This window comes from Malania oleifera, chromosome 8, assembly GCF_029873635.1.
Source record: "Malania oleifera isolate guangnan ecotype guangnan chromosome 8, ASM2987363v1, whole genome shotgun sequence".
NCBI lineage: Eukaryota > Viridiplantae > Streptophyta > Magnoliopsida > Santalales > Ximeniaceae > Malania > Malania oleifera.
Window position 1 is genome coordinate 91455842 of NC_080424.1, and position 27521 is coordinate 91483362.

The 27521-nt window shown below is 37.1% G+C and overlaps 1 protein-coding gene across 4 annotated transcripts; it reads left to right on the forward strand.

Moving 5' to 3' along the window:
- Window positions 1-23853, forward strand: LOC131163133 (cytochrome P450 CYP82D47-like). 4 transcript variants are annotated; one of them, XM_058119877.1, is made up of 7 exons: window positions 1-133; window positions 17527-17577; window positions 17707-18234; window positions 18385-18481; window positions 18580-18656; window positions 21427-22296; window positions 22870-23853. In XM_058119877.1, the coding sequence occupies exons 5-7, from the start codon at window positions 18612-18614 to the stop codon at window positions 23494-23496; spliced, it is 1542 nt and encodes a 513-aa protein (XP_057975860.1). In that variant the 5' UTR covers window positions 1-133; window positions 17527-17577; window positions 17707-18234; window positions 18385-18481; window positions 18580-18611; the 3' UTR covers window positions 23497-23853. The 4 variants fall into 4 exon arrangements, with proteins under 4 accessions (XP_057975860.1, XP_057975857.1, XP_057975859.1 ...); XM_058119876.1 differs by lacking the exon at window positions 1-133 and having other exon boundaries at window positions 17379-17577; window positions 17707-17789; window positions 17883-18481; XM_058119874.1 differs by lacking the exons at window positions 1-133; window positions 17527-17577; window positions 17707-18234 and adding an exon at window positions 13703-14169.
- Window positions 23854-27521: the final 3668 nt, after the last annotated feature.

Sequence of the window (27521 nt, forward strand, 5' to 3'; positions counted from 1 at the left end):
GGAGTAACCAATTTGAGAACTGATAGCCAAAAGCTCGTCATGACTGTCCATGCTTTTGCAACTCCTCTTGGCTGGATGATGAATGTTGATGGAGTTATAATCCAAAACCTTCTGGTCAAGACCTGGGATAATGGTGAGCTTAGAAGGAGAGGGGAAAGATTGAATCAAGTTGTCATCAAGGGTCTCTAATGCCTTCCATGTTTGCTCAAAGCAGTTGTTTCTGTAGCCTTGGGTGTCGTCCTTTTTTTGGTCAATTGGAAAGGGAGTTCCTCCCACATTGTTGCTGCGTCTTATTTCTTTGCTTATGTTTAACATTTGTCCAACCATGGGCTCCCCTATCTTCATGTGTGGAGGAGTCAAAACAGTATCACTCTTCAGACAAACCATATAGTCTTCTGTGGAGAAAAGGAAGAAGGCATGGTAGGCTCACTTTACAAAGAGCACTAGGTTGTCTTAAGTATTTGGGCCATTGACCTTGGAGAAAATGATAAAGAGGGTTAATTACAGTGCATTCATATTTAGGACTCAGAGAGACTAGCTCTTAATTCGTCGAATCTTCATTATATAGCCCTTTCTTAAACATGCATCCAAATGCGTGCATGATGCCCCTTTGTGGAGCTTCAATGTTGTGCTATGGGTCAAAAGCCTTGTCAGAAATTGCAGAAATTTCGAGCACTGTTTGTTTGCAACTTCTCTGAAAATTACAGTCGAGCCCCTGAACTTGAAACCTAATTTTCACAGAGAAAATCACACCTCCTCCTTCGCTATCAAAATCAGACACCACCGAAACCCCCTCCCCCCTGCAATATTACCTCCATCTAGAAAGGGGTGTGGTCCCACGCGCCACCTGTAAGTACCCCAGATGACTACCCTTCAAAATCCACACTTTTTGAAGTTTGTTTTGACACACCACCACCATCACTAAGACCACCATCCCTTGATCTGCTACCACCTGGAAAACAATCGGCAGAGACACATCGCTGGCGGCACACAAGTCCTACGCACCAGTGACCTGCGAGTGGGAAATTTCTAGAGTGTTTTCCTGTATCTGCGTGAAACTGCTGCCAGATGCTATTAATTGGGTTTTTGCTTGATATTTTGAAGCAAAATCGGGGAAAATTCAAGTACTAGTGTAAATTGCATATTTGGAGGATAATTTCAGCACCAACACTGGATTCTGACTTCATTTGCTGTATTTTGTATGCTTTTATTTTCTGGAGACTTGAGAAATTGGGAAAACTTGAGATATTGCACTGCCAACACAAATTTCGGAGTTTTGAAGGTCTGCTAGGATCCAGATTGAGGCCCAGCTGCTGTGTTTTGAGATTTTTACTGTGACAAATTGGTTTTTCCCTGTGAGATTTTGATGTTGATTTGGAGAAACTTATCTTCAATTGTTTAGTGCATATTTTTGGAGGATAAATTCGATGTGCCAGCATCCTTTCCCGAGTTTACAAGTGGAGTTTTCTTGGAGAAGCTGCGAGAAATTGAAGTGAAATATTTGAAGATCTTGAAACTAAATAGTCAGAGCAAGGACCTTTCAGCAGAACTTACACTGCTTAGACTTCATTAGAAATTGATTTAATGTTGCTTATTGATTTGGTACTTGTATGAATTTGCATTGGTCCATATTTACTCTCCAGTTAAATCATAATAAAAATGAGTTGGTTCTATATCTGGTTCCTACCTAGTTGGCAATTCTCAGCAATTACTAGACCAACTTTGCAGTCTTAGGTAACTTTCTTCTAGTGTCATCGATTAGGAAAAAAAGGGTAGCTCAGTGCACAAAGCTATGGCATATGTGGGATCTGGGAACGGTCAGACCACCATAGGTCTATAGTATGCAGCGTTACCTTGCATTTTTGCAAGAGGCTGTTTCCAGTTCACACAGCAACAGCTTTATCATTGCACCTAAGCTTTCCTTCTTCTAGTGTCATTGATTATTACCTTAGAGACCCCATTTATCAATGTCCTCTTAATGAGCAACCTAGAATGGTAATTTTGTTCAAGAAAGGGTTGAGGGATGAAATCAAAAGTATGTAAATGTCAGAAAATAGCCGACTACTGTATCAGAGGCTTAACATATGGCTTTGGAAGTTGTGAGATTTCTCCAGCCACCAACCTGTAACACCACTTGCTATTGTAAAGGATGTAATCAATCTAGATCAGTTTCTCCATGCTCACAAGGTATTTCTAGATCCTCCCAAGATGTTCAAGAGAAAACTCAACTTGTTGAGGATATCAAAAGTGCCCATCCAAATTGTTGCTTAATTGAATGTCATAACTACATAAAAGATTTGCATATACCTAGTGCCCAATTTTTGATTCTTATGTGGACATGAGTTATGAATCTTCTCCAAATGAGGTTGTAGATCTATCTTTAGTGACACCTAAGAACGGTTGGAGCCTCTAGGCCAGAGATGGAGCTTGACTTGTCACCAAACTTGGTTGTTGAGACCTGCAATGGAAAGCAAGATGAGTGGCCAACTACTAGGACATATATGTTTGTCAAAGACCTTGCTCTTGAACCTCAATTTTCCATTTCTGACCCAAGGAGCGAGGAACAATCGGCTGTCATAAATTTTGTTGAAAATTCTTCAATCATGGAACCTATTGTTGAAAATCTTCTTGAGATTATTTCTCCTTAATCCTGTAAACTTGTGCCTCCATCCCTTTCATCTTCTCCCTCTACATTTTCCTCAACCAAATCTAGTGGAACATTGCTCATCATCTTAGAAAATGGATCCAGTTTATATTTGGTTGAATTACCAATAGATTGATTTCTTGTTTGGAGGACTTGCTATTTTATCAGAGGACATTGCAGCCTTCAATGCTACTTGCAGTTGTAGGATCTTCTACATGTTCTTCAATGGTGATTGAATGATGAAATGCAGATCGTGCCTCCTCTTGATTTGCCTACATGTTTATGACTTTGTTCCCACACATGGAGCTAAAGCTACTATGCCATTACAAAGCTCGAGGTCCAGTTTTCTCTAACAAGGGGAGTTTGATGGAGAATTACCAATGGAGAATTTTAGATGTTCATATTTTATCTAGGGTTTTTTATTTTAGTTTGAGAAAACTCTTGTTATTTTAGAAGTTTAGTCAATTTAGGTTTATTTTGTGTATTTAACTACTTTGGGATTATTTTGTAATTTGTTTTATTGGGTCTTCTATGTAAATATGTGTTTTTTGTTAGTAGAGGGTGTTAGTGTTGGATGTTTAAGTTAATGTACAGTTATTGCTTTGAATCAGGTTGCTGCAGTTTCCTCTCTCTGTCTCTCTCTCCGGCAGGCTTCTGGTTCTATCTTCCTCCTCCTCCTGCTGCTGCTGCTGCTGCTGCTGATTCTTCTTCTTCATATTCTCTTAGTTTTTTTCCCCCCTCTATATCTAAATTCTCTTATTTGCCCTACATCACCTTTTGAGATTGAGAAAAACCTTATTGGGGTTCCATTAATCAGGAGAAAGGACCTGATTGAAGAGACACAGAATCTGATCCACTGTCTTCACCTTTCTCCAAAGTCCATCCTACCCATCATATAGTCCAAAAAAACCCAGAAACGTGTGCAAGCCTTCTCAGCATCCAATTACAAATTAAATTAGGTTTTGCACACCCAACTCTTCTATCCCAGCTTCCTCTAGGGAAAAACTTAAATGAAGGGAGGAAGTTCAACTTGGTCAAATGGGAATTGATGTTCTCAATGGAGGGGAGCATCAGGGATCTGCAGCCATGGGAGAGATTAGAAGAAATTGAAGAGATGAAGGAAGGGGAAGAGACGAGAGAGATACGAGGGGGTGACACATTCACTCCAATTCAAATTCAACAAGTGCCTAGAACATGGCTTTCACACACTATTTATAATAAAGCATCTTCACACATACCCTTAGAATACACAAGTAGCACAAACAATCCCTCAAATACACAATACTATATTAATTAAATCAAACACATAATAAACTACTAACTAAACCCAACAATTTCTTGACCCAATTATTTATAATTATTCTCGAACAAGGATCTTCCCAAGGTCTTGCTTCTTGTCCTACATTGAATCCCCACCCCCCCAGTTATAAAAAATTCAGCCTAGGATTTTGAAATGGTGTAGGATCAAAAGTAACAAACTTGGACTTTTCAAAAGCTAGCGCTTGAGTGATACAAGAAAACACAATCATTTGATAGCATCATAGATTTGAATTGAGAATTATGCATCAATGAACTCATTGGGGATGACAAACTCTACAATAGAGATGTTTTAAAGACTTTGGATGTCTTCAAACACATTCATTTTCTTCTTTGTAGTGTCTTCAACTTGAGTAACTCTAACAGATTCCTTGTCTTGTTTGGTTGATAGTGCAGGCTTCAAGATGATCTTCTTACCATTATAGTGGAACACATGTGTTTTTATGTCCTTGAGACTTGAGTCACACCCATGTCATCCAATCAAGGAGAACCAAGGCGTACATGTTCAATCGTTTGAGGTATTATACCGCACGTAACATTATCAAAATAGTCACCCTTTTGGACAGGAACCAAACATCTTGCATATAAGTGACCCCATTTGTAGAAACTAGATTTATAGGGAATCCTCCATCAATGATGATTTTCCTCCACATTTGAGAAAGGTGTGGAAAAGCTTAAAATTGTGCCCAAGGTATGAAATGGCATTCCTTTGTCCAATAATTTGTCACAATGTTGCTGGATTTGTAAGTATATCCACTGCAACTATGTATCATCAAAAGTCCGTAACATGATTTAGCCACAATTCTCATTCTATACATGTAAAACCACAAGGTCATTCTTAGTTTTAAAGAACTATCTTCTAGTTAGCTTTAATCTTGGGTATCATGTAGAAATGAAACAAATTCAGTTACAAATCTCACAAATTGCAGCTCTAAAACCTGATTTTTTGATGCTGGCAACGACAATTTCTTGCTTTTTGTCATTCTTAGTCTATTAATGAACTTCTTTGTTAAAAAAATTCTTGTTTTTTATAGCAAGTTATCATGCTTGCTTGGAATATATTGCGTTGACAATCAAAATATCTTGTTGCAAGTCAAAATATCATAGAGAAAACCCAAAATTTCGTGGTTGCAGCAATTTTGTGGAAGTTTGGCAAATACAAAAGGAGTTTAGTAACTCCCTTGCATTTGGTGGTGCATAGGGCTCGTGGGCCACTGGCCGGGCTCCTTCAATGATGGAATTTCTGGCAAGGGTAGATCAAGGGGTGGGGATTGCAATGATGGTAGCGGTGTGGAGGAAAAATCAAAGGAAACTATGATTTTTTGAAGGTCGACAGTTGGAGATGGTTTGGCTGGCGCATGGGGGCCCTCTAGTGGTTAGACGACAACAAAAGTTAGGGGAAGGGGTTTTGTGGGGTTCTAATTTTAATGGTGTGGGAGGTGTTGTGAGAATATTCTAGGAATGGGGTGTTTGAAATCTAGGGGACATGATTGGAATTTTTTGTGAAGTTTAGAGAATATATATATATATATATATATATATATATATATATATATATATATATATTTTAATATTGAAACTTTAGAACAAATAACCATCAATTAGAATCAGAGAGTGAGATTGACGGAGGAGAAACAAAGAGAGAAGAAGAACAAGAAGGAAGAATAAAAGAGAAGGTAAGAGACTTGCATGGAGAGAGAAGAAGAGGAGAAGAATAGGAGAGAGATAGCAAAGGAATGCAAGGGAAAAGATTCATAAATAGAATAGGGGAAGAAATAGAATTAGAGACAGAACAAAGTAGAAAAGAAGGAGAAGAGGGAAGAAGAAGAGAGGAGGAAGAAGAAGAGAAGAGGAAAAGAGTGAGGGGAGAATGGGTGGATTTTGTTAAAGCTTGATGTACATTGTTGGCTCACAACCAAACAACTTAAGCTTTTAGGTAAAGTGGTAACCTAACATGGTATCAGATCTTGTCACCAGGAGGCTTTGATTCTTGTCTCCTTGCCCATGTTTATTATGTGATATTTAAAAAATTATTGTATTCGCTTTAATGGGTGTTAGTTATCGCATGTTTATCTTTCGATGTGCAGTTGAGCTGCGCGGGCAAGGGAGTCTTAAAGCTACAACCTAATAGCTTAAGCTTTTAGGTATAGTGGTAATCTAACAAATTGAAATGGAAGAATGAAGATCGTGATTGGACTTCAAATGATGTAGGGGCAGCATCAAGCATCTGCAACCATGAGAGAGATTAGAAGAATTGAAGAGAGGAAGGGGAACAAGGGAGGGAAGAGATACACAGGGGAAACTTATATTCACTTCAATTCAAATTCAACAACAACAGCCTACAACATGACTTTCATACACCATTTACAAGAAAAACCTCTTCATATGAAATTATACATATACCCCTAAAACTACACTACATTGCAAACATACCCCTAGAATACACAAGTATTACAAACAAGCCCGTAAATACAAAAAATACTATACTAACTAAACACATAATAAACTACTAACTAAACCCGACAATTCCTTGCCCCAATTCTTCTTAATTGTTCTCCAATAAGGATCTTCCCAAGGCCTTGCTTTTTTTCTACATTCCATTGGGGTTGGGGGGCTGAGACTAAGGCACTGGTAGGTCTTTAAAATGGCTTCCTTGGGGAAATGGCTCTAGCACTCTGTCACTGGAGAGCAATGATTATGGAAATGTCTACAACAACAACAACAACAACAACAACCTCAAGCCTTAAGTTCCATTAGGTGGGGTTGGCTACATGAATCCTGTTGTGTTTTGTCGCTCATATATTTGAGTGGATGGCATACACAAGGAAGAAAAACATAGTAAGATCAACATGCTGGGGGAAACCGTCGACAGTTTGCTCATATCGGCAACGGTTTGGCTGAAATTCATAATGACATGCTCTCAGTATCTTTCCGTCGAAGGAACAGTTGACAGTTGTCTGAATGTTGATGAGATGGTTTGCTCTCGGTATCTCAAATTGTTGACGGTTTGTTGAAACGGTCGACGATTTGGCTTGGGAACCCAGTGCAGATTTTCAAAATTTGAATGTGAACGTTAAGTTGGTTGGGTGTTTGGAGGGAAAGCCTCCGTGGTGTTTATATATACATCAAGTCTGGGTGTATTTGCCTTATAAGAAAAATATTGCAAGTTTCTTTGACACAAGATAATAAAAGTTCTTTGCCGATTGTTCCCGTGGATGTGGGCATTGCCGAATCACATAATTTCTTGTGTTGTTTTTGCTTTCATTTGATTGCTGTAATTGTGTTCAATATTTGTACTTTATTGATTGCTGTGTTAGACTTCCGCTGTGCAAATTCGTGTGTTTTTTATAACAAATTTGGTATCAGAGCAATTGTTGTTAAGGCTTTGGGTACTTTGTCTATGAAATTAGACGTTGTCAAATTTAATGGAACCAGTAACTTCGGTTTATGACAGAGAAGGGTGAAGGATTTGCTTGTGCAGTATGAGATGGTGAAGGCCTTGTATGATGTTCAACCAGATGGTATGTATGAAGCTAATTGGAAAGAATTGGAGGCGAAGATGGTTTCTATTGTCAGATTATGTCTGGCGGATGACGTGCAATACAACGTCATGGAAGAGGATTCTCCTGCGGCTATCTGGCAAAAGCTTGAAAGCCGGTACATGTTTAAATCTCTTACGAATAAACTTTTTCTTAAGCAAAGACTTTATTGGATTAATATGGTGAAAGGTTCTGATTTGAACAAATACATCAACACATTTAATCAAATCATAAGTGATTTAATGCGGGTTGATGTGAGATTCGAAGAAGATGATAAGGCGTTGATGCTGCTGAATTCTCTACCAACGACTCACACGTATAAGAACTTGGTTACGACTCTTACTTGGGGTAAAGAGACCCTGAATTTGGAAGAGGTGACAAACGCGTTGTTGGGGTTTCATCAAAGAATGAAAATATGCAATGACATCTTACACGGGGAAGGGCTTGTGGTGAAAGGTAACCATGATCGTAGGAGAGGAAAATTCAGAAATGGATTGAATCAAAAATCCCAATCTCAATCCAAGAAGAAAAGGGAAATCTAGTATTATAAGTGCGGTAAAAAGGGGCACATCAAACCGGAGTCTCCGGATTGGAAGAAAGGGAATGCTGAAAAGCAAGAAGGGACTTCAAAATGAGCAAATGTTGTTCAAGAATGAAATTCAAATTGCAGTGATGGTGATATACTTTCAGTTTCGTCAGGGTCAGATCACCCTAATGACTCTTGGATCCTAAATTCGGCATGTTCTTACCACATGACTCCAAATAAGGAGTGGTTCAATGGTTGATTCAAGTTCAGTATTTATGGGCAATGATGTATCATGTAAAATAATTGACTTAGGAAATGTTAAAATTAAAATGCTTGATGGTGCTGTAAGGACGCGACACATTTCGGACCTACGGAAGAGTCTAATTTCATTAAGAACTTTGGACTATAATGGACTCACTTAGAAGTCCGAAAGTGGAGTTATGAAGGTATGCAAAGGCAATCTAACAGTGATGAAAGGGCAAAAGTTAGATGAAAACATTTATTCATTTCCGGGGACTACGGTTGTAGGTGGAGCTGCAGTCGTAGATTCTGAATTTGATGAAACCATCTTGTGGCATATGTGGCTAGTGCATATGGGTGAGTGTGTTATGAAAGAACTTTACAAAAGGAAGCTCTTGAAGGGTATGAAAATATGCAACCTGAACTTCTGCAAGTTTTGTGTTCTTGGGAAACAAAGCAGGGTGCGGTTTAAATCGGTTATACATAAGATGGGAGGTATTCTTGATTACATACATTCTGATGTTTGGGGGCCTGTTAGAGTAGCATCACGGGGAGGACATGCTTATTTTGTGAGTTTTGTTGATGATTACTCATGGAAGGTTTGGGTATGCTTCATGCGGCACAAGTCAGACATGTCAACACAGGACTGGTCCACACAGGATAATCCACACAGTCTTCAATCATACCCACACAGGGTCTATGTCCACACAAAATGTAATTGTCCACATAGGACTCTAGCACACATAACATACACGTCCACATAGGACCATCAACCATATGACATACATGTCCACATAGGACTAATCAATCACACAACATACATGTCTACACAGGACTTGGTCCACACAAGACTAATCAATCACACAACATACATGTCCGCACAGGACTGGTCCACACAGGACTAATCAAACATATGACATACATGTCAACACAGGACTGGTCCATATAGGACTAATCAAATCACACAGGTTACAAAACAAACACCCCGTTTAAGGTAAATAGGTAAACAACCTCCTCATACCAATTCTAATGTTTACCTCCCAATATAAACGCCCATATAACGACCTCCTCATACCACTGCCAACGTGATATGACGGATATATCAGGTACGATATAATGACCTCCTCATACCACTTCCAACGCTATATCACAATTTACATGAACCACAACACAAATCAATTAGAAAAACCAATTACTCAACACGTTCACAGCTTTACCACAGTATACACAACATCAGTATCCGCAATCAACCAGTATATTCAACCAAGTAGAAATCATAACCAACAATATTCACAATCACCATAAATTATCACTTCACAATACTCACAACCATTTAATGAGCCCAAGAACACCACTCGTAGACGAGACCGTGATCTCGTTGACGAAATTCAGAATGTGAGAACCTCTCTTGGTAAACCCTTGTCGACGAGACATGCATACTCGACGACGAGGCTCAAAAGACTACTCGTCGGCAAGAAAATTCTATCATCTTGACGAATGCCCACTTATTAACCCTTAAAAATTTCTTTTCTCTTTTCTTCTGTTTTCCCCTTTTTCCTTTTATTATCTTTCTTGTTATTTTAAATAGTTAAAAATTTTTGGGTCGTCACAGAAGATATCCCGATAGTGAGGGATTTTTTTGACGTGTTTCTGGAGGATTTTTCGGGGTTACCTCCCTAACGTGAAATTGAGTTTTCTATCGACCTATCTCCGGGAACAACGCTGATCTCTTAGGCTCCGTACAGAATGGCTCCAACGGAGTTGAAAGAATTAAAAAAAAAGTTATAGGAGTTGTTGGATAAGGGGTTCATTAGACCCAGTGTGTCCTCGTGGGGTGCACCAGTGTTGTTTGTTAAAAAGAAAGATGGGTCGATGAGAATGTCCATGGACTACTGGAAAATTAACAAGGTGACGAATAAGAATAAATACCCCCTGAATTGATGACCTGTTTGCCCAGCTTCAGGGAACACAGGTTTTTTCTAAAATTGATCTCCGATTTGGATACCATCAGGTGAGGGTCAAGGTAGAGGATGTTCCAAAGACTGCGTTTTGAACTAGGTATGACCATTATGAATTCTTGGTTATGCCATTCAAACTAACTAATGCTCCTGTTGCATTTATGGACTTGATGAACGAGGTCTTCCATCAGTATTTGGATCGATTTGTGGTGGTATTTATTGATGACATTTTGGTTTATTCAAAGAGCCCTGAGGAGCATGAGAATCATTTGAGGATGGTACTTCAGGTGCTTAGAGAAAGGAAGTTGTATGCTAAGTTCAATAAATGCGAATTCTAGTTGGAGCAAGTGACATTTCTAGGAGACGTATCTAGGGACAGTATTTCAGTGGACTCGAGCAAGATAGAGGCGATAGTTGATTGGATGAGACCGAAGAATGCCCATGAGCTCAGAAGTTTCTTGGGATTGGCAAGATATTGCTGTCGATTCGTAGAAGATTTTTGGAAGTTATTAGGTCCTCTGACAAAGTTGACCAAGAAGGGTGTAAGATATGAATGGACAGATGAATGTGAACAAAGTTTTTAGGAATTGAAACAACGACTCGTCATTGCTCCGGTTCTGACCATCCCATTAGGAGATGGTGGTTTTGTGATTTATAGTGTTGCGTCTAGGAAAGGGCTTGGGTGCATACTGATGCAACGAGGGAAGATTATTGCATATGCTTCTCGGTAGCTCAAAGAATACGAGAAGAATTACTCGACGCACAATCTAGAATTGGAAGGAGTTTTGGCGTTGAAAATCTGGAGGCACTACCTGTATAGTGAAAGGTGTAAGATTTTGATAGATCATAAAAGCCTTTAGTACTTTTTCACACAGAAGGAGCTAAATATGAGGCAGAGGAGGTGGCTAGAGCTAATTAGGACTATGACTGCACTATCAGCTATAACCCAGGGAAAGCTAATGTGGTAGCTAATGCATTGAGTTAGAAGTCAGGGAATGTGTTAGTCTCAGCAGCGGTAACTCAACATTAGATCAGGATGGATTTAGAAAGATTTGGTGTGAAATTAGTGGAGGGAAATCATCAAGCACTCATCGCTAATATGATAATCTAACCCACCTTGTAGGAAAGGATTAAGGCCGCTCAGATGAAATATGTGGAGTTGGTAAAAATTGTGGATAAAGTGCGGAGTGGACTGAGGCCAGATTTTAATATTTTAGATGGAGTATTGAGGTTCCGTACCAAATTATGTGTACCCGACGTTGTTGAGATTAAAAGAACTATTTTGGAGGAAGCACATCGTTCCCTTTATACAGTGCATCCAAGAAGCACTAAAATGTATAAGGATCTACGGGAGTCTTTTTGGTGGAGTAATATGAAGAAAGAAATTGCTCGATATGTAGATCAATGCTTGACATGCCAGTAGGTGAAGGCTGAGCATCAGAGACCGGCGGGACAGTTGCAAACACTTTACATTCTCGAGTGGAAGTAGGAGCATATTTCTATGGATTTTGTTACGGGATTACCACCGGCACTTCATAAACAAGACGCTATCTGAGTCGTCGTTGATCGATTGACGAAGACTGCCGATTTTCTTCCAATCAGAGTTAACTACTCTATGAGTAGATTGACAGAATTGTATATACTGGAGATAGTTAGACTCATGGTCTTAAATTTCCACGAAATTGTCAAAATTTCCGTTGAAATTTCCAATTTCCATCACCTTCAAAATCGAAATGGCAGTCGATTTCTATTTGCATAATTTCTGTCGAAATCTCAACGAATCATTCGAAATTTATTGAAACCTCGAAATTTTAGCGAAATTTGTCAAAATTTATCAAAACCTCGAGAGTGAAGAGAAATTTCTCTTTTAATTTATTTAATTTATTTTATTGAAACAAAAGGTTATCACAAGTGCTTTTGAAATTATATGAAAAAATAAACTTATGGTAATATTTTATTTAACCATTCATGTCTAAATTATCAATATTTGTATAATAAATAATATTTAAATGATTTATGAATTTCATTTGCATTAACTGAATATGTTTAATGTACATTATCTTACAAGCATGTTTGATACATATACTATTTTACAACTTTTCCACCTCATACAAAACATAGATGTATTTAATTTGTAATATATTAGTCTTAAAACTTATATTTTTATGCTTATTAACCATTTCTAAAGTTTCACAAAGAATTCCATGCTTTATTGCTAGTTTTTGTTATTTTTTCAAATCAAAATCGAAATTTTTGTCGAAATTTTCATACTTTTGGAGCTTTGAAATTTGAGTCGAAATCGAAATTTAAGACCTTGGTTAGACTGCATGGCGTATTAGTGTCCATCGTATCGGATCGGGACCCACGGCTCACATCTCAGTTCTGGAAGAGTTTGCAAGGAGGAGCCTTGGGTTCTTGACTGACATTTTGTACAACATTTCATCCTCAGACCGATGGACAGACATAGAGGACCATACAGATACTAGAGGATATGTTGCGGGCCTGTGTGCTTGACTTTGGAGGTTGTTAGGCCCAGTATTTGCCACTGGTTGAATTTGCTTATAACAACTATCAGGCCAGTATTGGGATGACACTGTACAAAGTGTTGTATGGTCGGAGGTGCCAATCTCCGTTATACTGGGACGAGATTGGAGAAAAGAAGCTTTTGGGACCAGAGATTGTACAGAAGACTTCTGAAAAAATCAGACTCATCCGAGAAAGGATCAAAACAGTTTAGAGTCGACAGAAAAGTTATGCTGATACCCGCTGACGAGAATTGGGATTTGGTGTGGGGGATCATGTATTCTTGAGAAATGCACCAATGAAAGGAGTGATGAAATTTGAGAAGAAGGGTAAGTTGAGCCCTAGGTATATTGGACCGTTTGAGATACTATAAAGAATGGGTCGAGTTGCCTACAGGGTGGTATTACCTCCGGTTCTGTTTAGGATCCATGATGTGTTTCATGTGTTTATGTTGAGAAAATAAGTCCCAGATCCTTCACACGTGATCAATTATGAATCACTAGAGCTTAAAGATACCCTGTCATATGAATAAGTGCCGGTTCAGATTTTGGATTGAAAGAAACAGGAATTACTCACCAAAAAATCCCGTTGGTAAAAGTACTTTGGCAGAACCATGTAGTTGAGGAAGTTTAATGGGAACTAGAGGAGAAAATGCATCAGAGATACCTACACTTATTCATCGGGACTCAGCTTTAGTCGGATAAAGGTGATAGTTTTGGTAAATAGCTGTTTTAGCTATTAACTTGTATAGTGTAAGATAGTTAGTTATAACTCAGTTGTTTCTAGTTTTAAATTATGATTGGTTTATGGGGGGAGTTTTGTTTTGCTAATTGTAATCTCCCAGTGACCGTTCATATAACGATGGTATTCCTCCCCCATAAGTGAGGGTTATTAATAAATTTGGGACAGGGCTGCTATGTGGGTGGCCACCGGCTCTTTCTAGAGTCGGGTAAACAATTCAGTGATTTCTAGAGGAGATTGCAATAGGTAACGATTGACAAATTTCGAGAACGAAATTTTTATAAGGAGGGGAAAATATAGTGATTCCAAAAAATAAAAATAAGTAATTAATAATTAATAATTAAATAAAATAATATATGAATATGTTAATATAATATAATATAATATAATAATTATATATATATAAAATAAGGTAATTTGGATGCTCCTAAGCATCCAGATTTCATTTTCTTAAAGGTATCCCCCCCAGTTCACTCTCTCTCATCTTTCTACTCTCACCCTCTCTCAGTTTCTCTTTGCGCTCTGTCTTGTCACACACACTCTCTCTCTTCAATTTTTTTTAGGCGAAACATGCGCTGATTGAAGAATGGAAAATATCCTTGGGTTCTAATTTCAGTCACCAACGTTTTAATTGGAGTGGATTCGTCGTTGGAACGTCGTAGGCTCCACTTATGGGATAAGGTAAGGGGAATAAATTATGTCAGACATTTTGGAAATTAATTGATTAATTTAAAGCATGAGAATATGAAAATATTGTATATGATTTTCTGACGTATTAGACATATGAAAATAGTGGTTTTGGTTTATCATATATTTTTCTAGGCAAATATTATATTATGAAATATTACTTAAAATTTGTGTGGCATAAGAAATGGTTTTGTTACTGTACAATAAACATGTGAGAATATTTTATTATTTTGTGATGAAATGTGATTTATATTGGTTTACGAGAAATATTGAAAATACGGCAGATATTGTGAAATGATGAAATATGATTTTATATTAGAATATGTGATGACGGTTTTATACCGAAATACAGACATGATATTGAGATATGTGATGACAGTATTATACCGGGAAATGAAATTACAGTTTTTTTACTGAGATGTGAAATGAGAACCCTGATAGACCAGTGATGTACATGAGAGCACAGTACTGTTGGTGGTGAATAAGTTAGTGCAACCACACTACTCGGGGAGAGTGTTGGTATTGGAAGTTGATTGGGCTTGTGGAGAGATGTTGACCGCCCTTGGGTCCGGATCAGGTTGCGGTAGGCCAATCGTACTATAGACGCGTACAATTTGATTTAGCCTAGTAGACCAGTCATGGTTAAGTCCCGCTTTCGGGCCGCACAATCCGGTCATGTGAGGTTATTACATGATGGTTATATAAGAATGTCCACTCAGGTTGGTTCCTCATTATAGACATGATGATTCTACATTAGACATGTTGTGTTTCGTACACAGAGAAACTTATTGAGTACGAGCATTTTTTTTGAGAAAAATATATGATTGTAAATATGTATATATATATATATATATATATATATATATATATATATGTATGGCTATGAGTAAATGAATGTGTTATGATACATTAAAACTCATGTTGCCACACACTGAGAATAATTTATTCCGTCTTACTGAGAGGTGTCTTACCCCTATAATCTTAACATTTCAGGAAATACTAGAAATCAAGCCTAGGGAGTTCTAGGGCGGGATCTAGGAGGTGTTATTTAAAGTAAGTACTAGTGAGATACTGTTATGTATATAGGCAGATATGGTTTGTCTAGAGGATATGTAAAAATATTTTTTGGGAGTTATTTATGTAATTATGATGGTATTAGAACTCTGGTATTGTGTTTGGGATTATATGTATATGTATGTTTCCGTTGCTTAGTTTATCATGAGAGATGGACAGGTCACCCCGGTACCCCATTTTGGGTCAAGTTGTGGTTAGGGTATGGTATCAGAGATGTATGAATATTATACAGAAAAAAAATCGGGGCGTTACATGGAGATTCTCCGGGACAGAACTACAGGGAGGTTTTGGTTATCTCTAGGCGGTTATGTGGAGGTGTTGGAAAGGTTCAGCATGGCTGATGCTAAACCAGTATGTACACCTCTAGCGAATCACTTTAAATTGTCTACCACTGAATGCTCAAAGACGGATGATGAACCTTGAGACATGTCAAAGGTCCCCTATGCAAGTGCTGTGAGGAGTTTGATGTATGCTATGATATGTACAAGACCAGACTTGGCACATGCAGTGAGTGTGGTGAGTAAGTTTCTCTCTAATTCGGGTAGACAACATTGGGAAGTCGTCAAATGGATTTTCAGATGCTTACGAGGTACTTCTAGTTATGACATCATGTTCGACAAGTAACAGGATAGTCCATCAGTTGCGGGGTTTGTTGATGATGATGATTTTGCAGGGGATATGAATGACAAAAGGTCTACAACGGGTTATGTATTCACTCTTGTAGGAGGACTCATCTGTTGGAGGTCCATGGTACAATCTCTGGTGGCATTGTCTACAACTGAGTCTGAATATATAACAGTCGCCGAAGCTGCAAAGGAAGCCTTGTGGCTTACCGGTCTAGTTAAGGGGTTCGGTATATAGTAAGGTGGAGTTATGTTGCGTTGTGGCAGTCAGAGTGCCATCAACTTGACAAAAATCAAGTTTACTATGCTAGAATCAAGCATATTGATGTAAGGTTCCACAGGGTCCGGGAATTGATATCTTCAGGTGAACTTATACTTGAGAAAGTTCACAGATTTGAGAACGTAACTAACATCTTGACAAAGCCTGTTACTACTGAAAAGTTCAAGCATTGCTTGGACTTGCTTCACGTATTGCTTGGACTTGCTTCACGTCTCCAAGTGCTAGAAGGGAGACGAACTCAACCTAATGTTCCAAGGTCAAGGTGGAGTATCGGGCTATGTTTTCGGTTTCTCCTAAGGGACATATATTCGCCAAGGTGGAGATTGTTGTATTTTGTGGCTCATATATTTGAGTGGATGACATACACAAGGAAGAAAAACATAGTAAGATCAACATGCTGGGGAAAACCGATGATGGTTTGCTCATGCTCTCGGTATCTTTCCGTCGAAGGAATCGTCGACGGTTGTTTGAATGTTGCTGAGATGGTTTGCTCTCGGTATCTCAAATCGTTGATGGTTTGGTTCGGAAACCCAGTGCAGATTTTCAAAATTTGAATGTGAACATTAAGCTTGTTGGGTGTTTGGAGGAAAAGCCTCCGTGGTGTTTATATATACATTAGTCTGGGTGTATTTGCATTGTAAGAAAAATATTGTAAGTGTCTTTGACACAAGATAGCAAAAGTTCTTTACTAATTGCTCCCGTGGATGTAGGCATTGCCAAACTACGTAATTCCTTTTGTTGTTCTTGCTTTCATTTGATTGCTGTGGTTGTGTTTTATATTTGTACTTTACTGATTGCTGTGTTAGACTTCCGTTGTGCAAATTCGTGTGTTTTGTACAACGAATCCTTTTCCGCTAATTCACCTGCTCAAGGGCATTTTCCTCTGCTAGCTTAAGAGCTATTAAGTCTTTCCTCACTACCTTATTCTCGGTTATTTTAGGTCTATCCCTACCCCTTTTAATACTAGAAACAATAACTAACTTACTCCTCCTACACAAATCACTGCTTGGCCTACTTCAAATGCCCAAACCATGTAAGCCGCCCCTCCCTTATCTTGTCTCCAGTCGGTGCTTTGCCTAGTTTATTGCGTATATGTTCATTCCTAAATTTATCTTTTGGTATAGATTATAGAAATTTATGCTTCTTCATAAATATGGCTTAATCGAGGGGGATTGGATCTCCATAGAGGTAATATTATCCCATGGATGTGGGTTGTGGAAAGGTATATGAGTGGGAAAAGGGTGTTATTCATTGGTTTCATTGTGGGAATGGGCATAGAATCAAGTTTTGGTTAGATGTTTGATATGGGGAGGGCTGCTTTGATAGATACGTATCTATGAAGCTGTTGTTAATTGTGTTCTCAATTGTGGGCAGTGAGGAGGAATGGAGCTTTGAATGGAAGCTGAGAAATGGGAGCATGAAGAGGTGATTTCTTATTCTTATTATTTTTCTGGCAGCATTGTACTGCGCCGAAATCTGTTGAAATGGTGAGGATGCTGTAACTTGGGTTTATGTTTTAAACTCTGGTTTCTCTGTCATTTTTTTTGTAAGCAGATCACTAGTGGAGCTGAGGCTACTCTTCCATGGAAGGTTGTATGGGAATTTAATGTTTCCACGAAGTTGGCTTATTTTGCCTCGTAAGGTGCTTGGGGATCCATTATGACAGGGGAATAGGGGATAACTTCAGGAGGAGAGTTGTCCTTGTTAACTGGTGTTTTATGTGGAAACAGGATGAAGAAAGCCCAAATCTTATACTGCTTCAATTGCTCAAGTTGCCAGGGAAATGTGGTGCTGTGCAACTGTGTTACTTGAGTCATGTAAAATGACATGAGTTCTCTTTTCACTGTTGGAAGGGAATGAGAACAACAATATATCCAGGAAGGCTTGGGCTAGTGCACCTTTGTGTGTTCTGGTGTTTTTGGTGGGAGAGGAACAAGAGAGTTTTTTAGGGGTTTACATTGCATGAATGTATGTACAGAAGTTAAAGGTTTATTGATGCGCATGCTTTTTGTTGGAGTTACACTGGACCTCTCTTTGGTTTGACTTTTTTCTTTAGTACATATTCCTCAAAAGGCATGACAGGTTAGACTTTTTTTTAACACCTTTTTCTTGATGCAACAGATTATTGCTATCATTCACTATAAAGTGAGCTTTCATCAAAATTAATAGTATTTTCTTAATTCGTATTTAGCTGCGTTTTATGTTTTGAATAATACCTCGTGTATTTGGTAGAAAGTTGTAGGCTGAACACAGGAAGTTATGTTGGCAAAGCTTTTCTAAAATTCGGTGACAACTAATCAAACAGTGAAGACAGTATGCTATTCACAAGGTGGAGTTGATTTGTTTTTTTTTTTTTTGTCTCTGACTGTTATGTAAAAATTGTCTTCGTGATCATGCTTGTTTACACAAATTTTTGGTTGCTTATAGATACATCATTTTGACATTGATATTCTTGGTTTATGGGATCAAAGTTGCGGGGTAGATTCCTACAATTGTGGATACAGGTTTGATGTGTCTTGACTTTTCTATTTTTTCTGCTAGCTTTGATGTATACCTTTTTGTACATGACACTCCAACTTGTGACATCCTTGATATTTGAATTTGTCTATTTGTGCTTTCACTGCATTTGGACACAATTTGGTAGTAGTTTGGTATGTAGACATACCAACATTACCACTATAGAAAGGAAATAAGGTAACTCACTGGAATGACTCTGCTAAGTGTTGAGGAAAAAAAATCTCTAGGTTAAAAACACAAGTCTTGTGTTGTATTTATTTTGCAACCCACGTAGAACACAACAGGGTTATCCAGTATTTATGAGATGTCCGAACACATTATTTCTTTAGTCATCTCAACTTAGTTTGGCCATAGGTGGGATTTGGTATTTCCCTGAACAAACAAATGGTTTTAAAATTTTTGTCATCTCATCTTGTGCATGTTTTCTTTCCTTCACTAGGTGACTAAATAATCAAAAGGAGTAGATATAAAATCATAGAACATCTAACAATCATCAAAATTTTTACTAGTTTATTTGCTTCAGTTTTCTTTCTCAATATTGATTTCTCCTTTTTGCAATTGGATATTGGAAAATAATTGGTGATTTTAAAGTGCATTTAGGTCCTACTGGCATAGGTATATGTTATAACATTAAGCCTTAAGAATCAGCAATGGTACATGCTGCATGAGGTATATTTCTCCTAGAATGATCTAGGAAATGATTTCATCTGTGGCCCTGGATCCAAGTCTTAGATCTACAAAACAAGTAAAAATTTCTAATAATCTAATGAAAATTCATTTTCTGCAATAAATACCATAAATATCATCTCTCCAAATTTCAGATTTATAAAATCAGTTAAATTATTTCAATCTAGGTTTGCATCGAATCTAGTGCATCAACCATCTTTCATGGGTTTAAGCTTCAAATTTGAAGCTTGAAGTTCATGGCAAAGGCTGGCAGAGGTGTGATGAAGATTGTGGTGGTAGCATGATGGTACAGGGTGGAGGCGGAGGTTCTAGATCTGGTGGTCACTGTGGTCGGAGCGTGATGAGAGGCTCCAGATCATAGGTCAATGATCTCTAGACCGATGGGAGGTGGGGTGATAATATTTTTTTGGCAGTCGAACTTCTCAACTATATTTTGCTTATTAACAAAATATTTTTTCGTTTTCACAAACCTTTTTTTCTTGTGGTTTCTATGCTCGCTGAGGTGTTAGTAGGTTAAGAAATAAATTTGTGCGACCTAAAATGCTTGAATTCCGCATTGAAGGGGTGCTTTTACGTACATCGGTACTAAAGGTGTCTTTCTATGTAATTAAGAGCGCGGTTCATACATGGTCTTCTATGGAATGGGCACTCGATCTATTTTTGGCTGTCTTAGATTATAATGTGTGCTTGAGTTGATCATTATGAGTTGATAAATATATAGTCGAATGCCTTATATTTTTTTATAACAAAGATCGCCTAGAAAAATAGGTACTAACCCAGCATTAGTGGAGCACCATCGCATTATTATGATTGATTTCCTTATGATTAACTTGATATGTTGAATAATTAGCATCATTACTCCACTTTCACTATATTTATAAAAATTATAATTGGGTGCACCCGTCTATTACAAATAATGAGTATTTAACGTAAATCCGAGTTTGTTGATAATTATAACATAATTATAAAGTAGTATAGAACTTAATAAGATAGATGGGTATTTCTTACAAGTAAATTTGTTTAAAATTGCTTAAACACTTGCAACAGGTTAAACTTAATAAGATGCATGGTTACCAGTCATATATAGTTTTTGTTTTTGCAAATTGCACAAGTCAAATTATTATCTTAAATATGAAAAAATGGAACAAATAAGTTAAAATTTTCTTCTATTAACATGTATTTTAACCATATATTATTTAGTGCTCTTTGTGAGCAAAATTATGTTTGAGAGTACTACATTTGGATTTGTATGAATTTAGAAAAAAAAAATTATAAAATTATATTAAATTTTTTTTTTCTAAATTTGAATAAACTGATATGAAGTTCTGAAAAATGCTTTCAAATATTATTTTGTTGCTGAACACAAAATAGAGCAATTATTATAATCTTTCAATCTAGTGACTCTAGTCCAATCTCAAAAAACACACACCCATAGGTCTAACTGAGCGTTCAATTGGTCAAAGAAGCCTTTTACTTGGGGAGTGCTCGTTTCATGATTCAGGGCGGCTAAGCTTAAAAGATACTATAGGCCTTTTTTTTTTTTGGTGGGCCGGGGTGTGGGGACTGCATGCAAGTGGGCTTTTGTTGGGCCCTCGACTCACTACCAGCGTGGGCTCAAAGGCAACAAAAATAAAAAGGAAAAAATAATAGAAATGTTGGCTAGGTCGCCTTCACTCAAACCTAATCCTAAGGAGAATGAAAAGACAGCCAAAAAAAGAGAAAAAAAACAAAGAGATGCCCAAAATTCTAATGCAGGAACAAAACTTACGCGTCAGTCAACATTGTTAATTCAACATTATCTCTAGTAGTGGCAAATGCATTGATTGCATCCTTTTGGTAGTGGCAAATGCATTGATTGCATCCTTCAAAAAGATTAAAATGTATAAATTAACAAAAATGGACAACCTTGCTGGGACAGACTACCTGTTTGCTTCTCGCAACAACACTTGCCCCTCACTATCCTAGTGCCCATTCAGTAATTCAATTGCCATGAATCCTCTTACCACATATCTGAACTCTGTTACGGCCATAGTCTTTGCCATACTTTTATTTTCCTACTATATACTGCAGAAATCTAGAGCTCTCAAGGGCAAATTGCAACCCCCTGAAGCCGCAGGCGCATGGCCTATAATCGGCCACCTCCATCGCTTTAATGGTTCTTCCCAACTTCCCCACATCGCATTGGGAGCCATGGCTGAAAAGCATGGGCCAACCTTCACTATCCGACTAGGGGTGCATCGAGCCTTGGTGATTAATACTTGGGAAATGGCAAAGGAATGCTTCACTACCAACGACATTACTGTCTCCTCCCGCATCAAATTTTTGGCCACAGAACAATTGACCTATAACTATGCCATGTTTGGTTTTTCTCCATACGGCACATATTGGCGTGAATTAAGGAAGATTTCTTCAATTGAGCTTCTTTCCAATCGCCGCCTTGAGTTGCTCAAGCATGTTCGAGCATTGGAAGTTAAGACCTCCATAAAAGAACTCTACGAAATTTGGACCAAGCGAAAAAGTGAGTCATGTCATCGTATTCAAGTCGAAATGAAGCAGTGGTTTGGGGACTTGACTCTCAATATAGTGGTAAGGATGGTCGCGGGAAAGCGATACTTTGGTGCCTTAGGGAGTAAGGAGAAGGAGGCACAACGGTTCCAGAAGGCATTGAGGGATTTCTTTCGATTGATGGGTCTCTTTGTCGTGGGGGATGCAGTACCTTGCTTGGGTTGGCTTGACATGGGAGGAGATAGAAAGACCATGAAGAAAACTGCGGAGGAGTTGGACTCCATTCTTGAGGGATGGTTAGAGGAGCATCATCAAAAGAAAGAGTTCGCTAAGGCTGATGGTGAACAAGACTTCATGGATGTTATGCTATCCATTCTCGAGGATAGAACCCTTGCGGGCTATGACGCTTGTACCATCAACAAAGGCACTTGCTTGGTATGTATATAGTCAAGTCAAAGGCAAATTTTATAGTTTCATATCAAATAAGCCTTCATGCATACAGAACAATTAATTTTCTTTACATGGATTTTAGACATTGAATTTAGAATTATTTGGATTTAAACAAAACTTAATGTTAGTGTTGCAATAAAACTTAATTCAAATTTAAAATTCAAACTCTAAAATTGGGAACAAGATTTTAGAAAATTAAATTTAGAAGAAACTCGATATAAAATGTATCCCATTTCTAAATCTATATAAATGATAAATCTAAATCAAAGGTTTAAATTCTATGCTCCTAAACTTACAAGTATCCAAACATGAGATTAATTTTTTATTTTTTCATGTACAAGTATAAGAACCCATGGTCTAGAGTTCAACATATTTTCATATGGTGAGTTTAGCATATTTTCATACCGTTGATTTTGATTTTTGTAAATTTGAATAAAAGCAAACTATAAAGTTGCAATCCACACAATTCTCTATTGATTTAATCCTTGGTCCTTAGGGGCTAGATATCATAGGGTTTAGGGGAGGGAATCCTCAACTTGTTGGCTTTGGCTTTTGCAGTCTATGATTTTGGGAGGGAGCGACACCACCATGGTTGTCCTGACCTGGGCATTGTCCTTGTTACTCAACAATCCTCACGCATTGAAAAAGGCTCAAGATGAGTTGGATATCCATGTTGGTAGGGAAAGACGTGTGGATGAAGCAGACATTAGCAAACTGGTTTACCTCCAAGCCATCACCAAAGAAACACTGCGTTTGTACCCACCGGCACCCCTCGGTGGACCGCGTGAGTTCGCCGAGGATTGCACCATCGGAGACTACCATGTTAAGCGAGGCACTTGGCTCATGATGAACCTTTGGAAGATCCAACGGGATTCACGAGTATGGGCAGACCCTTCAGAGTTTCAGCCGGAAAGATTTCTTACCATTCACAAGGATGTTGATGTTAAGGGCCAGCATTTTGAGTTGTTGCCGTTCGGCGCCGGTAGAAGAGCTTGTCCGGGAATATCGTTTGGCCTCGTAGTTGTAAATTTGACCCTGGCAAGTTTGCTACAGGCTTTTGATATTTGGAGTCCTGCCAATGGCCCAATTGATATGAGCGAGACTTATGGGATGACTAGTGTCAAAACCACTCCACTCGAGGTCATTCTCGCTCCGCGCTTGCCGCCTACTCTATATGAATATTGAATAAGGAGAACGGTGAAGTTAGCCTTTTGGAACTTATGTATTGGGAGTATCCTGGGCACACCTGTGGGACGGGGTTCTAGTCACATATTTGTGAAGTTGTCAGTAGTAATTGAATAAAGAGTTCATCCATGGTGTTTAAGAGTTTGAAGTTGGGAACTTTAAATTTGAGAAAATGCTAGCCATTATGGGTTATCGTAGATCGATTTGGTGGAAAGAGAAAGATGAAGGGCCTGGGGTCCATGCGTCCGCTCTCTTTTTCTGTCTTATGAATTCATAATGAATAGTAAGACCGTTAAATTTAAATTGTATAAATTTGGACAAAATATGCTCTAATAATATTTTAAGTTTTATTTAAATGTGCTCTTACTCTTGCTTCAATTGAGAACTTTAAAATTAAATTTGTAACTTTTACAAAATATATTAAAAAATATATTATAGGTTGTTTTGAGTTTCGTTTAAACTTGTATAGTTTTAGATCTAACGGATGGAATTTACTCTCAATCACAAACTTAGGTTACTTTTGGTTTGCGAAATGTTTACTTTTACGAATAAAATAATTATGATAGAAAACTTTGATAGTTTGTATTAAAAATATATATTATAATCATAAAGTAAATGACAATCTAAAACTTTAATGAGTCCATGAGAATGAATAAATATGTAATAATTATTCTTAGATATCATATTTCATGTTTAATGAAATAATCAAAAAATAGGTTAGTAATAACTATTACATTGTATTCCATCTTATTATAAAGAATAATTATTCAACAAACAAGCTTAAAGAATGCAAAACTTTATGCTCGGTCTTAATAAATGAGATATAATTATTGTCTAGATAATTATATATATACATATATATATATATATATAAATTTGAGGACACTTATGATTAGAAATGATAGTTTTTAACTTCTAAAAGTTCTAAATTCGCAACTTTTAAATGTTTTATTAAAAACCTAAAAAATGAAAAACTTAAAAGTTAAGTTTGTATGTATTAAAAGGTTTATATAGTAAATGTGTTATATTTAACTTTTTAAATTTTTAAAATGAAAAGTTCATTTTTAAAAAGAGAGAGAGAGAGAGAGAGAGTCAAGTTTATTCAGTAATTTTAGGTCCTTATTTGAGATTAAGAAAAATTATTATACCAATAGTTGTGAAACTTCCACTCAAGTTTCAATTTAGCATTAGAACTTTTTTTTTTTTTTTTTTCAATTTAGTGCTTATATTATTCACCCATTGTGATATTGTCCTAAAATGTTTTGAGGCAACTCTATTTAAGGATTTTATAGCAGTGCTATTGGCACTCTATTTTTTCCCTCACAGAGAAATGATGAATTTGCACCCGCTTCTTTTGTCTGTTCTTCTACAAATTTAAAGTCAAATGACATAATAAGTGCTGTTTTGGAGTGCAAATAACTCTTCTCCTATAAAATATTTGTTCTAATAATAATAATAATAATAATAATAAGAATAATATTGTTTTAAAAATTTAAATATTACGGCATATGAGATTTTTTATTTAGATGCTACAAGTGATAGAGAAGCTATCTCCAAATTTTCTTGCACTTTGATTGGGAAATGATTTAGTTCATGTACAAGAACTAGCTTGTTAGTGACATGTATAATTAATTTAATCAAGGGAAAAAAAATCTCCATAATCCAGAGCCCCCTTTCTCTTTCTTATTGCTTTGTTCTTTTTATTGACTAACCTCATAGTCTCAAATTATTATTATTATTATTATTTAGAATAGTAACATCCTTTTCTTTTTCATTTTGGGGTTTATTGAATGTTTCGTAGTTTTCCTATCACCCACTTTATTTACACTTAATTGCCTTTTGATGGTTTTCAAGCACATCGGTCTCTAAATTTTTAACCCATTAAGAGATTGAATTTTTAAAAGGGGCGTTTCTTCTTATATTTTAATATGCTCTTATTATCGTTTATGTATTAAAGAGTCATTGATAAGATTAAACATAAAGTGCTCAAGGTTGAATGAACTTAATCTTGGATTTAGATATGAAAATCAATTGACCAACACTAATTGTCACGATCAGTTTATAAATCTCCCAATAAGCACTCATAATATAATAATTTGAAGTCATACAACCTATTAATCACGTTTTGGAATGACAAATATCATGAAAAAGAGAAAAAAAAAATGAAGTAGCTAGTTAGCTAGTACACGAGTTCCAACTTATGCTAAGACATCTTTGTGACATAATAACTGAAAAGGAAAAAAGAAATGAAACAAAATTTTACTCATCATCATTATTTGTTCTTGAAGATGTTATGCCAAGCACAAGATATGGTAATTATTATGATATTATTTAATCTAATCTAATCCTTATGTCTAATCAAATGTGCAACTCATTGGTAAACAAGTCCTTTTATAAAGGGCCATTTGCTCTATGGACTTAGGAGTGGTGAAACTTTGCTAAGTTGCTTCTAGCACTTATTTATTACAGGAAAAATGAGAGATGCAGGAGATTGGAGAGGGAAGGGGGACGTCATGAAAATGGGCTACGTTTGGTTGGTCCACCCCATTCAGGAGCCAGTTTATTCAAAGGCATGTGAAATGCATGAAAAATAAAAGGAAAAAAATTTCTCCTATACCCAAATGATAGATTAAACACAAGATTATATAATTATTATAGTCAATTCAATCCAATACTATTGTGAACGTATGATTAAAATTGTGGGATTAGCTTGAAATGGCCAAGTTATGTGTCCACGCGTGTGCTCTCAAGGGAAACAAACATGGGCACTTCCAAATCTTGTCCAATTTCATTATATTTCCAATAATTTATAACGAAGGAAATACAAATTTGTTGTTTTAAAAATGCCAACGAGGCTGTGGAGATTACTTGGATTGCATCATGTTCTGTTGTTCAGGGAGGACTCATTGTGGCCCTTCTACAACCAAACATTATACGTAAACTAACATTGTTAATTCAATTGATGTTTCCATTAAAAAAGAAAATTGCATTGATTGAACCATCCAATATATATTTATATATTAGGAACCAGATTGTTACTCACCCCAACACAAATGCCCCTACGCCTTCAACTGCTGAAGTGCACAAATCTAATTTCCATTCAGTAATTCAATTGCCATGAATCCTCTTATCCCGTATATGAAATCTGTTGTGGCCATAGTCTTTGCTATACTTATGTTATTCTACTATTTGCTGCAGAAATTTGGAGCTCTTAGGGGCAACCTGCAGGTCCATGAAGCCGCGGGTGCTTGGCTTGTTATTCGTCATCTCCACCTCTTAAATGGTTCTTCCCAACTTCCCCACCTAACCTTGGAAACCATGGCTGAAAAGCATGGACCAGTATTCACCGTTCGACTGGGGCTGCACCGAGCCTTGCTGGTGTGTATTTAGGAAATGGCTAAGGAATGCTTCACCACCATCGACGCAATTGTCTCCTCCCGCCCCAAAGTTCTAGCCACAGAAATAATGAGCTACAACTATGCCATGTTCAGTTTTCCCACATATGGTGCATACTGCCGTGAACTAGGGAAGATTTCTTCGCGTACTGTAACGTTCCAAAAGTAATTAGTAATTTACAAAAAAAGAAAGAGAAAAAAGAGTTAATTAATTAATTAATTAAATTATTATTATTAATTAAATAATATAATATAATATATTAATATGCTAATATAATATAATATTTTATATATGTATGTATTTGTTATCACCTAAAGCTTGAAAATTGTAATCTGCAATTGAATTGCAGAAGTGGCTCCCTCACGCCTCATCTCTCTGTCTTTCTCTCCCCCGTCTCTCATTCTCTCTTTCATCAATTTGCTCGACGCACCGATCGGAAAACAGAAAATGCAACTGAGTTCTTATCTTGGCCACCAATACTTTAACCTGAGTGAATTTGTAATTAAGGTGTCATAGACACCACTCTTGGGATAAGATAAACTCTCACTCTCTTCTCATTTTTTCCTTGAATCTTTAACCAAATCGACGATTAGACACCACCACGGGGTCCTAACTCCAATCCTCGTCAT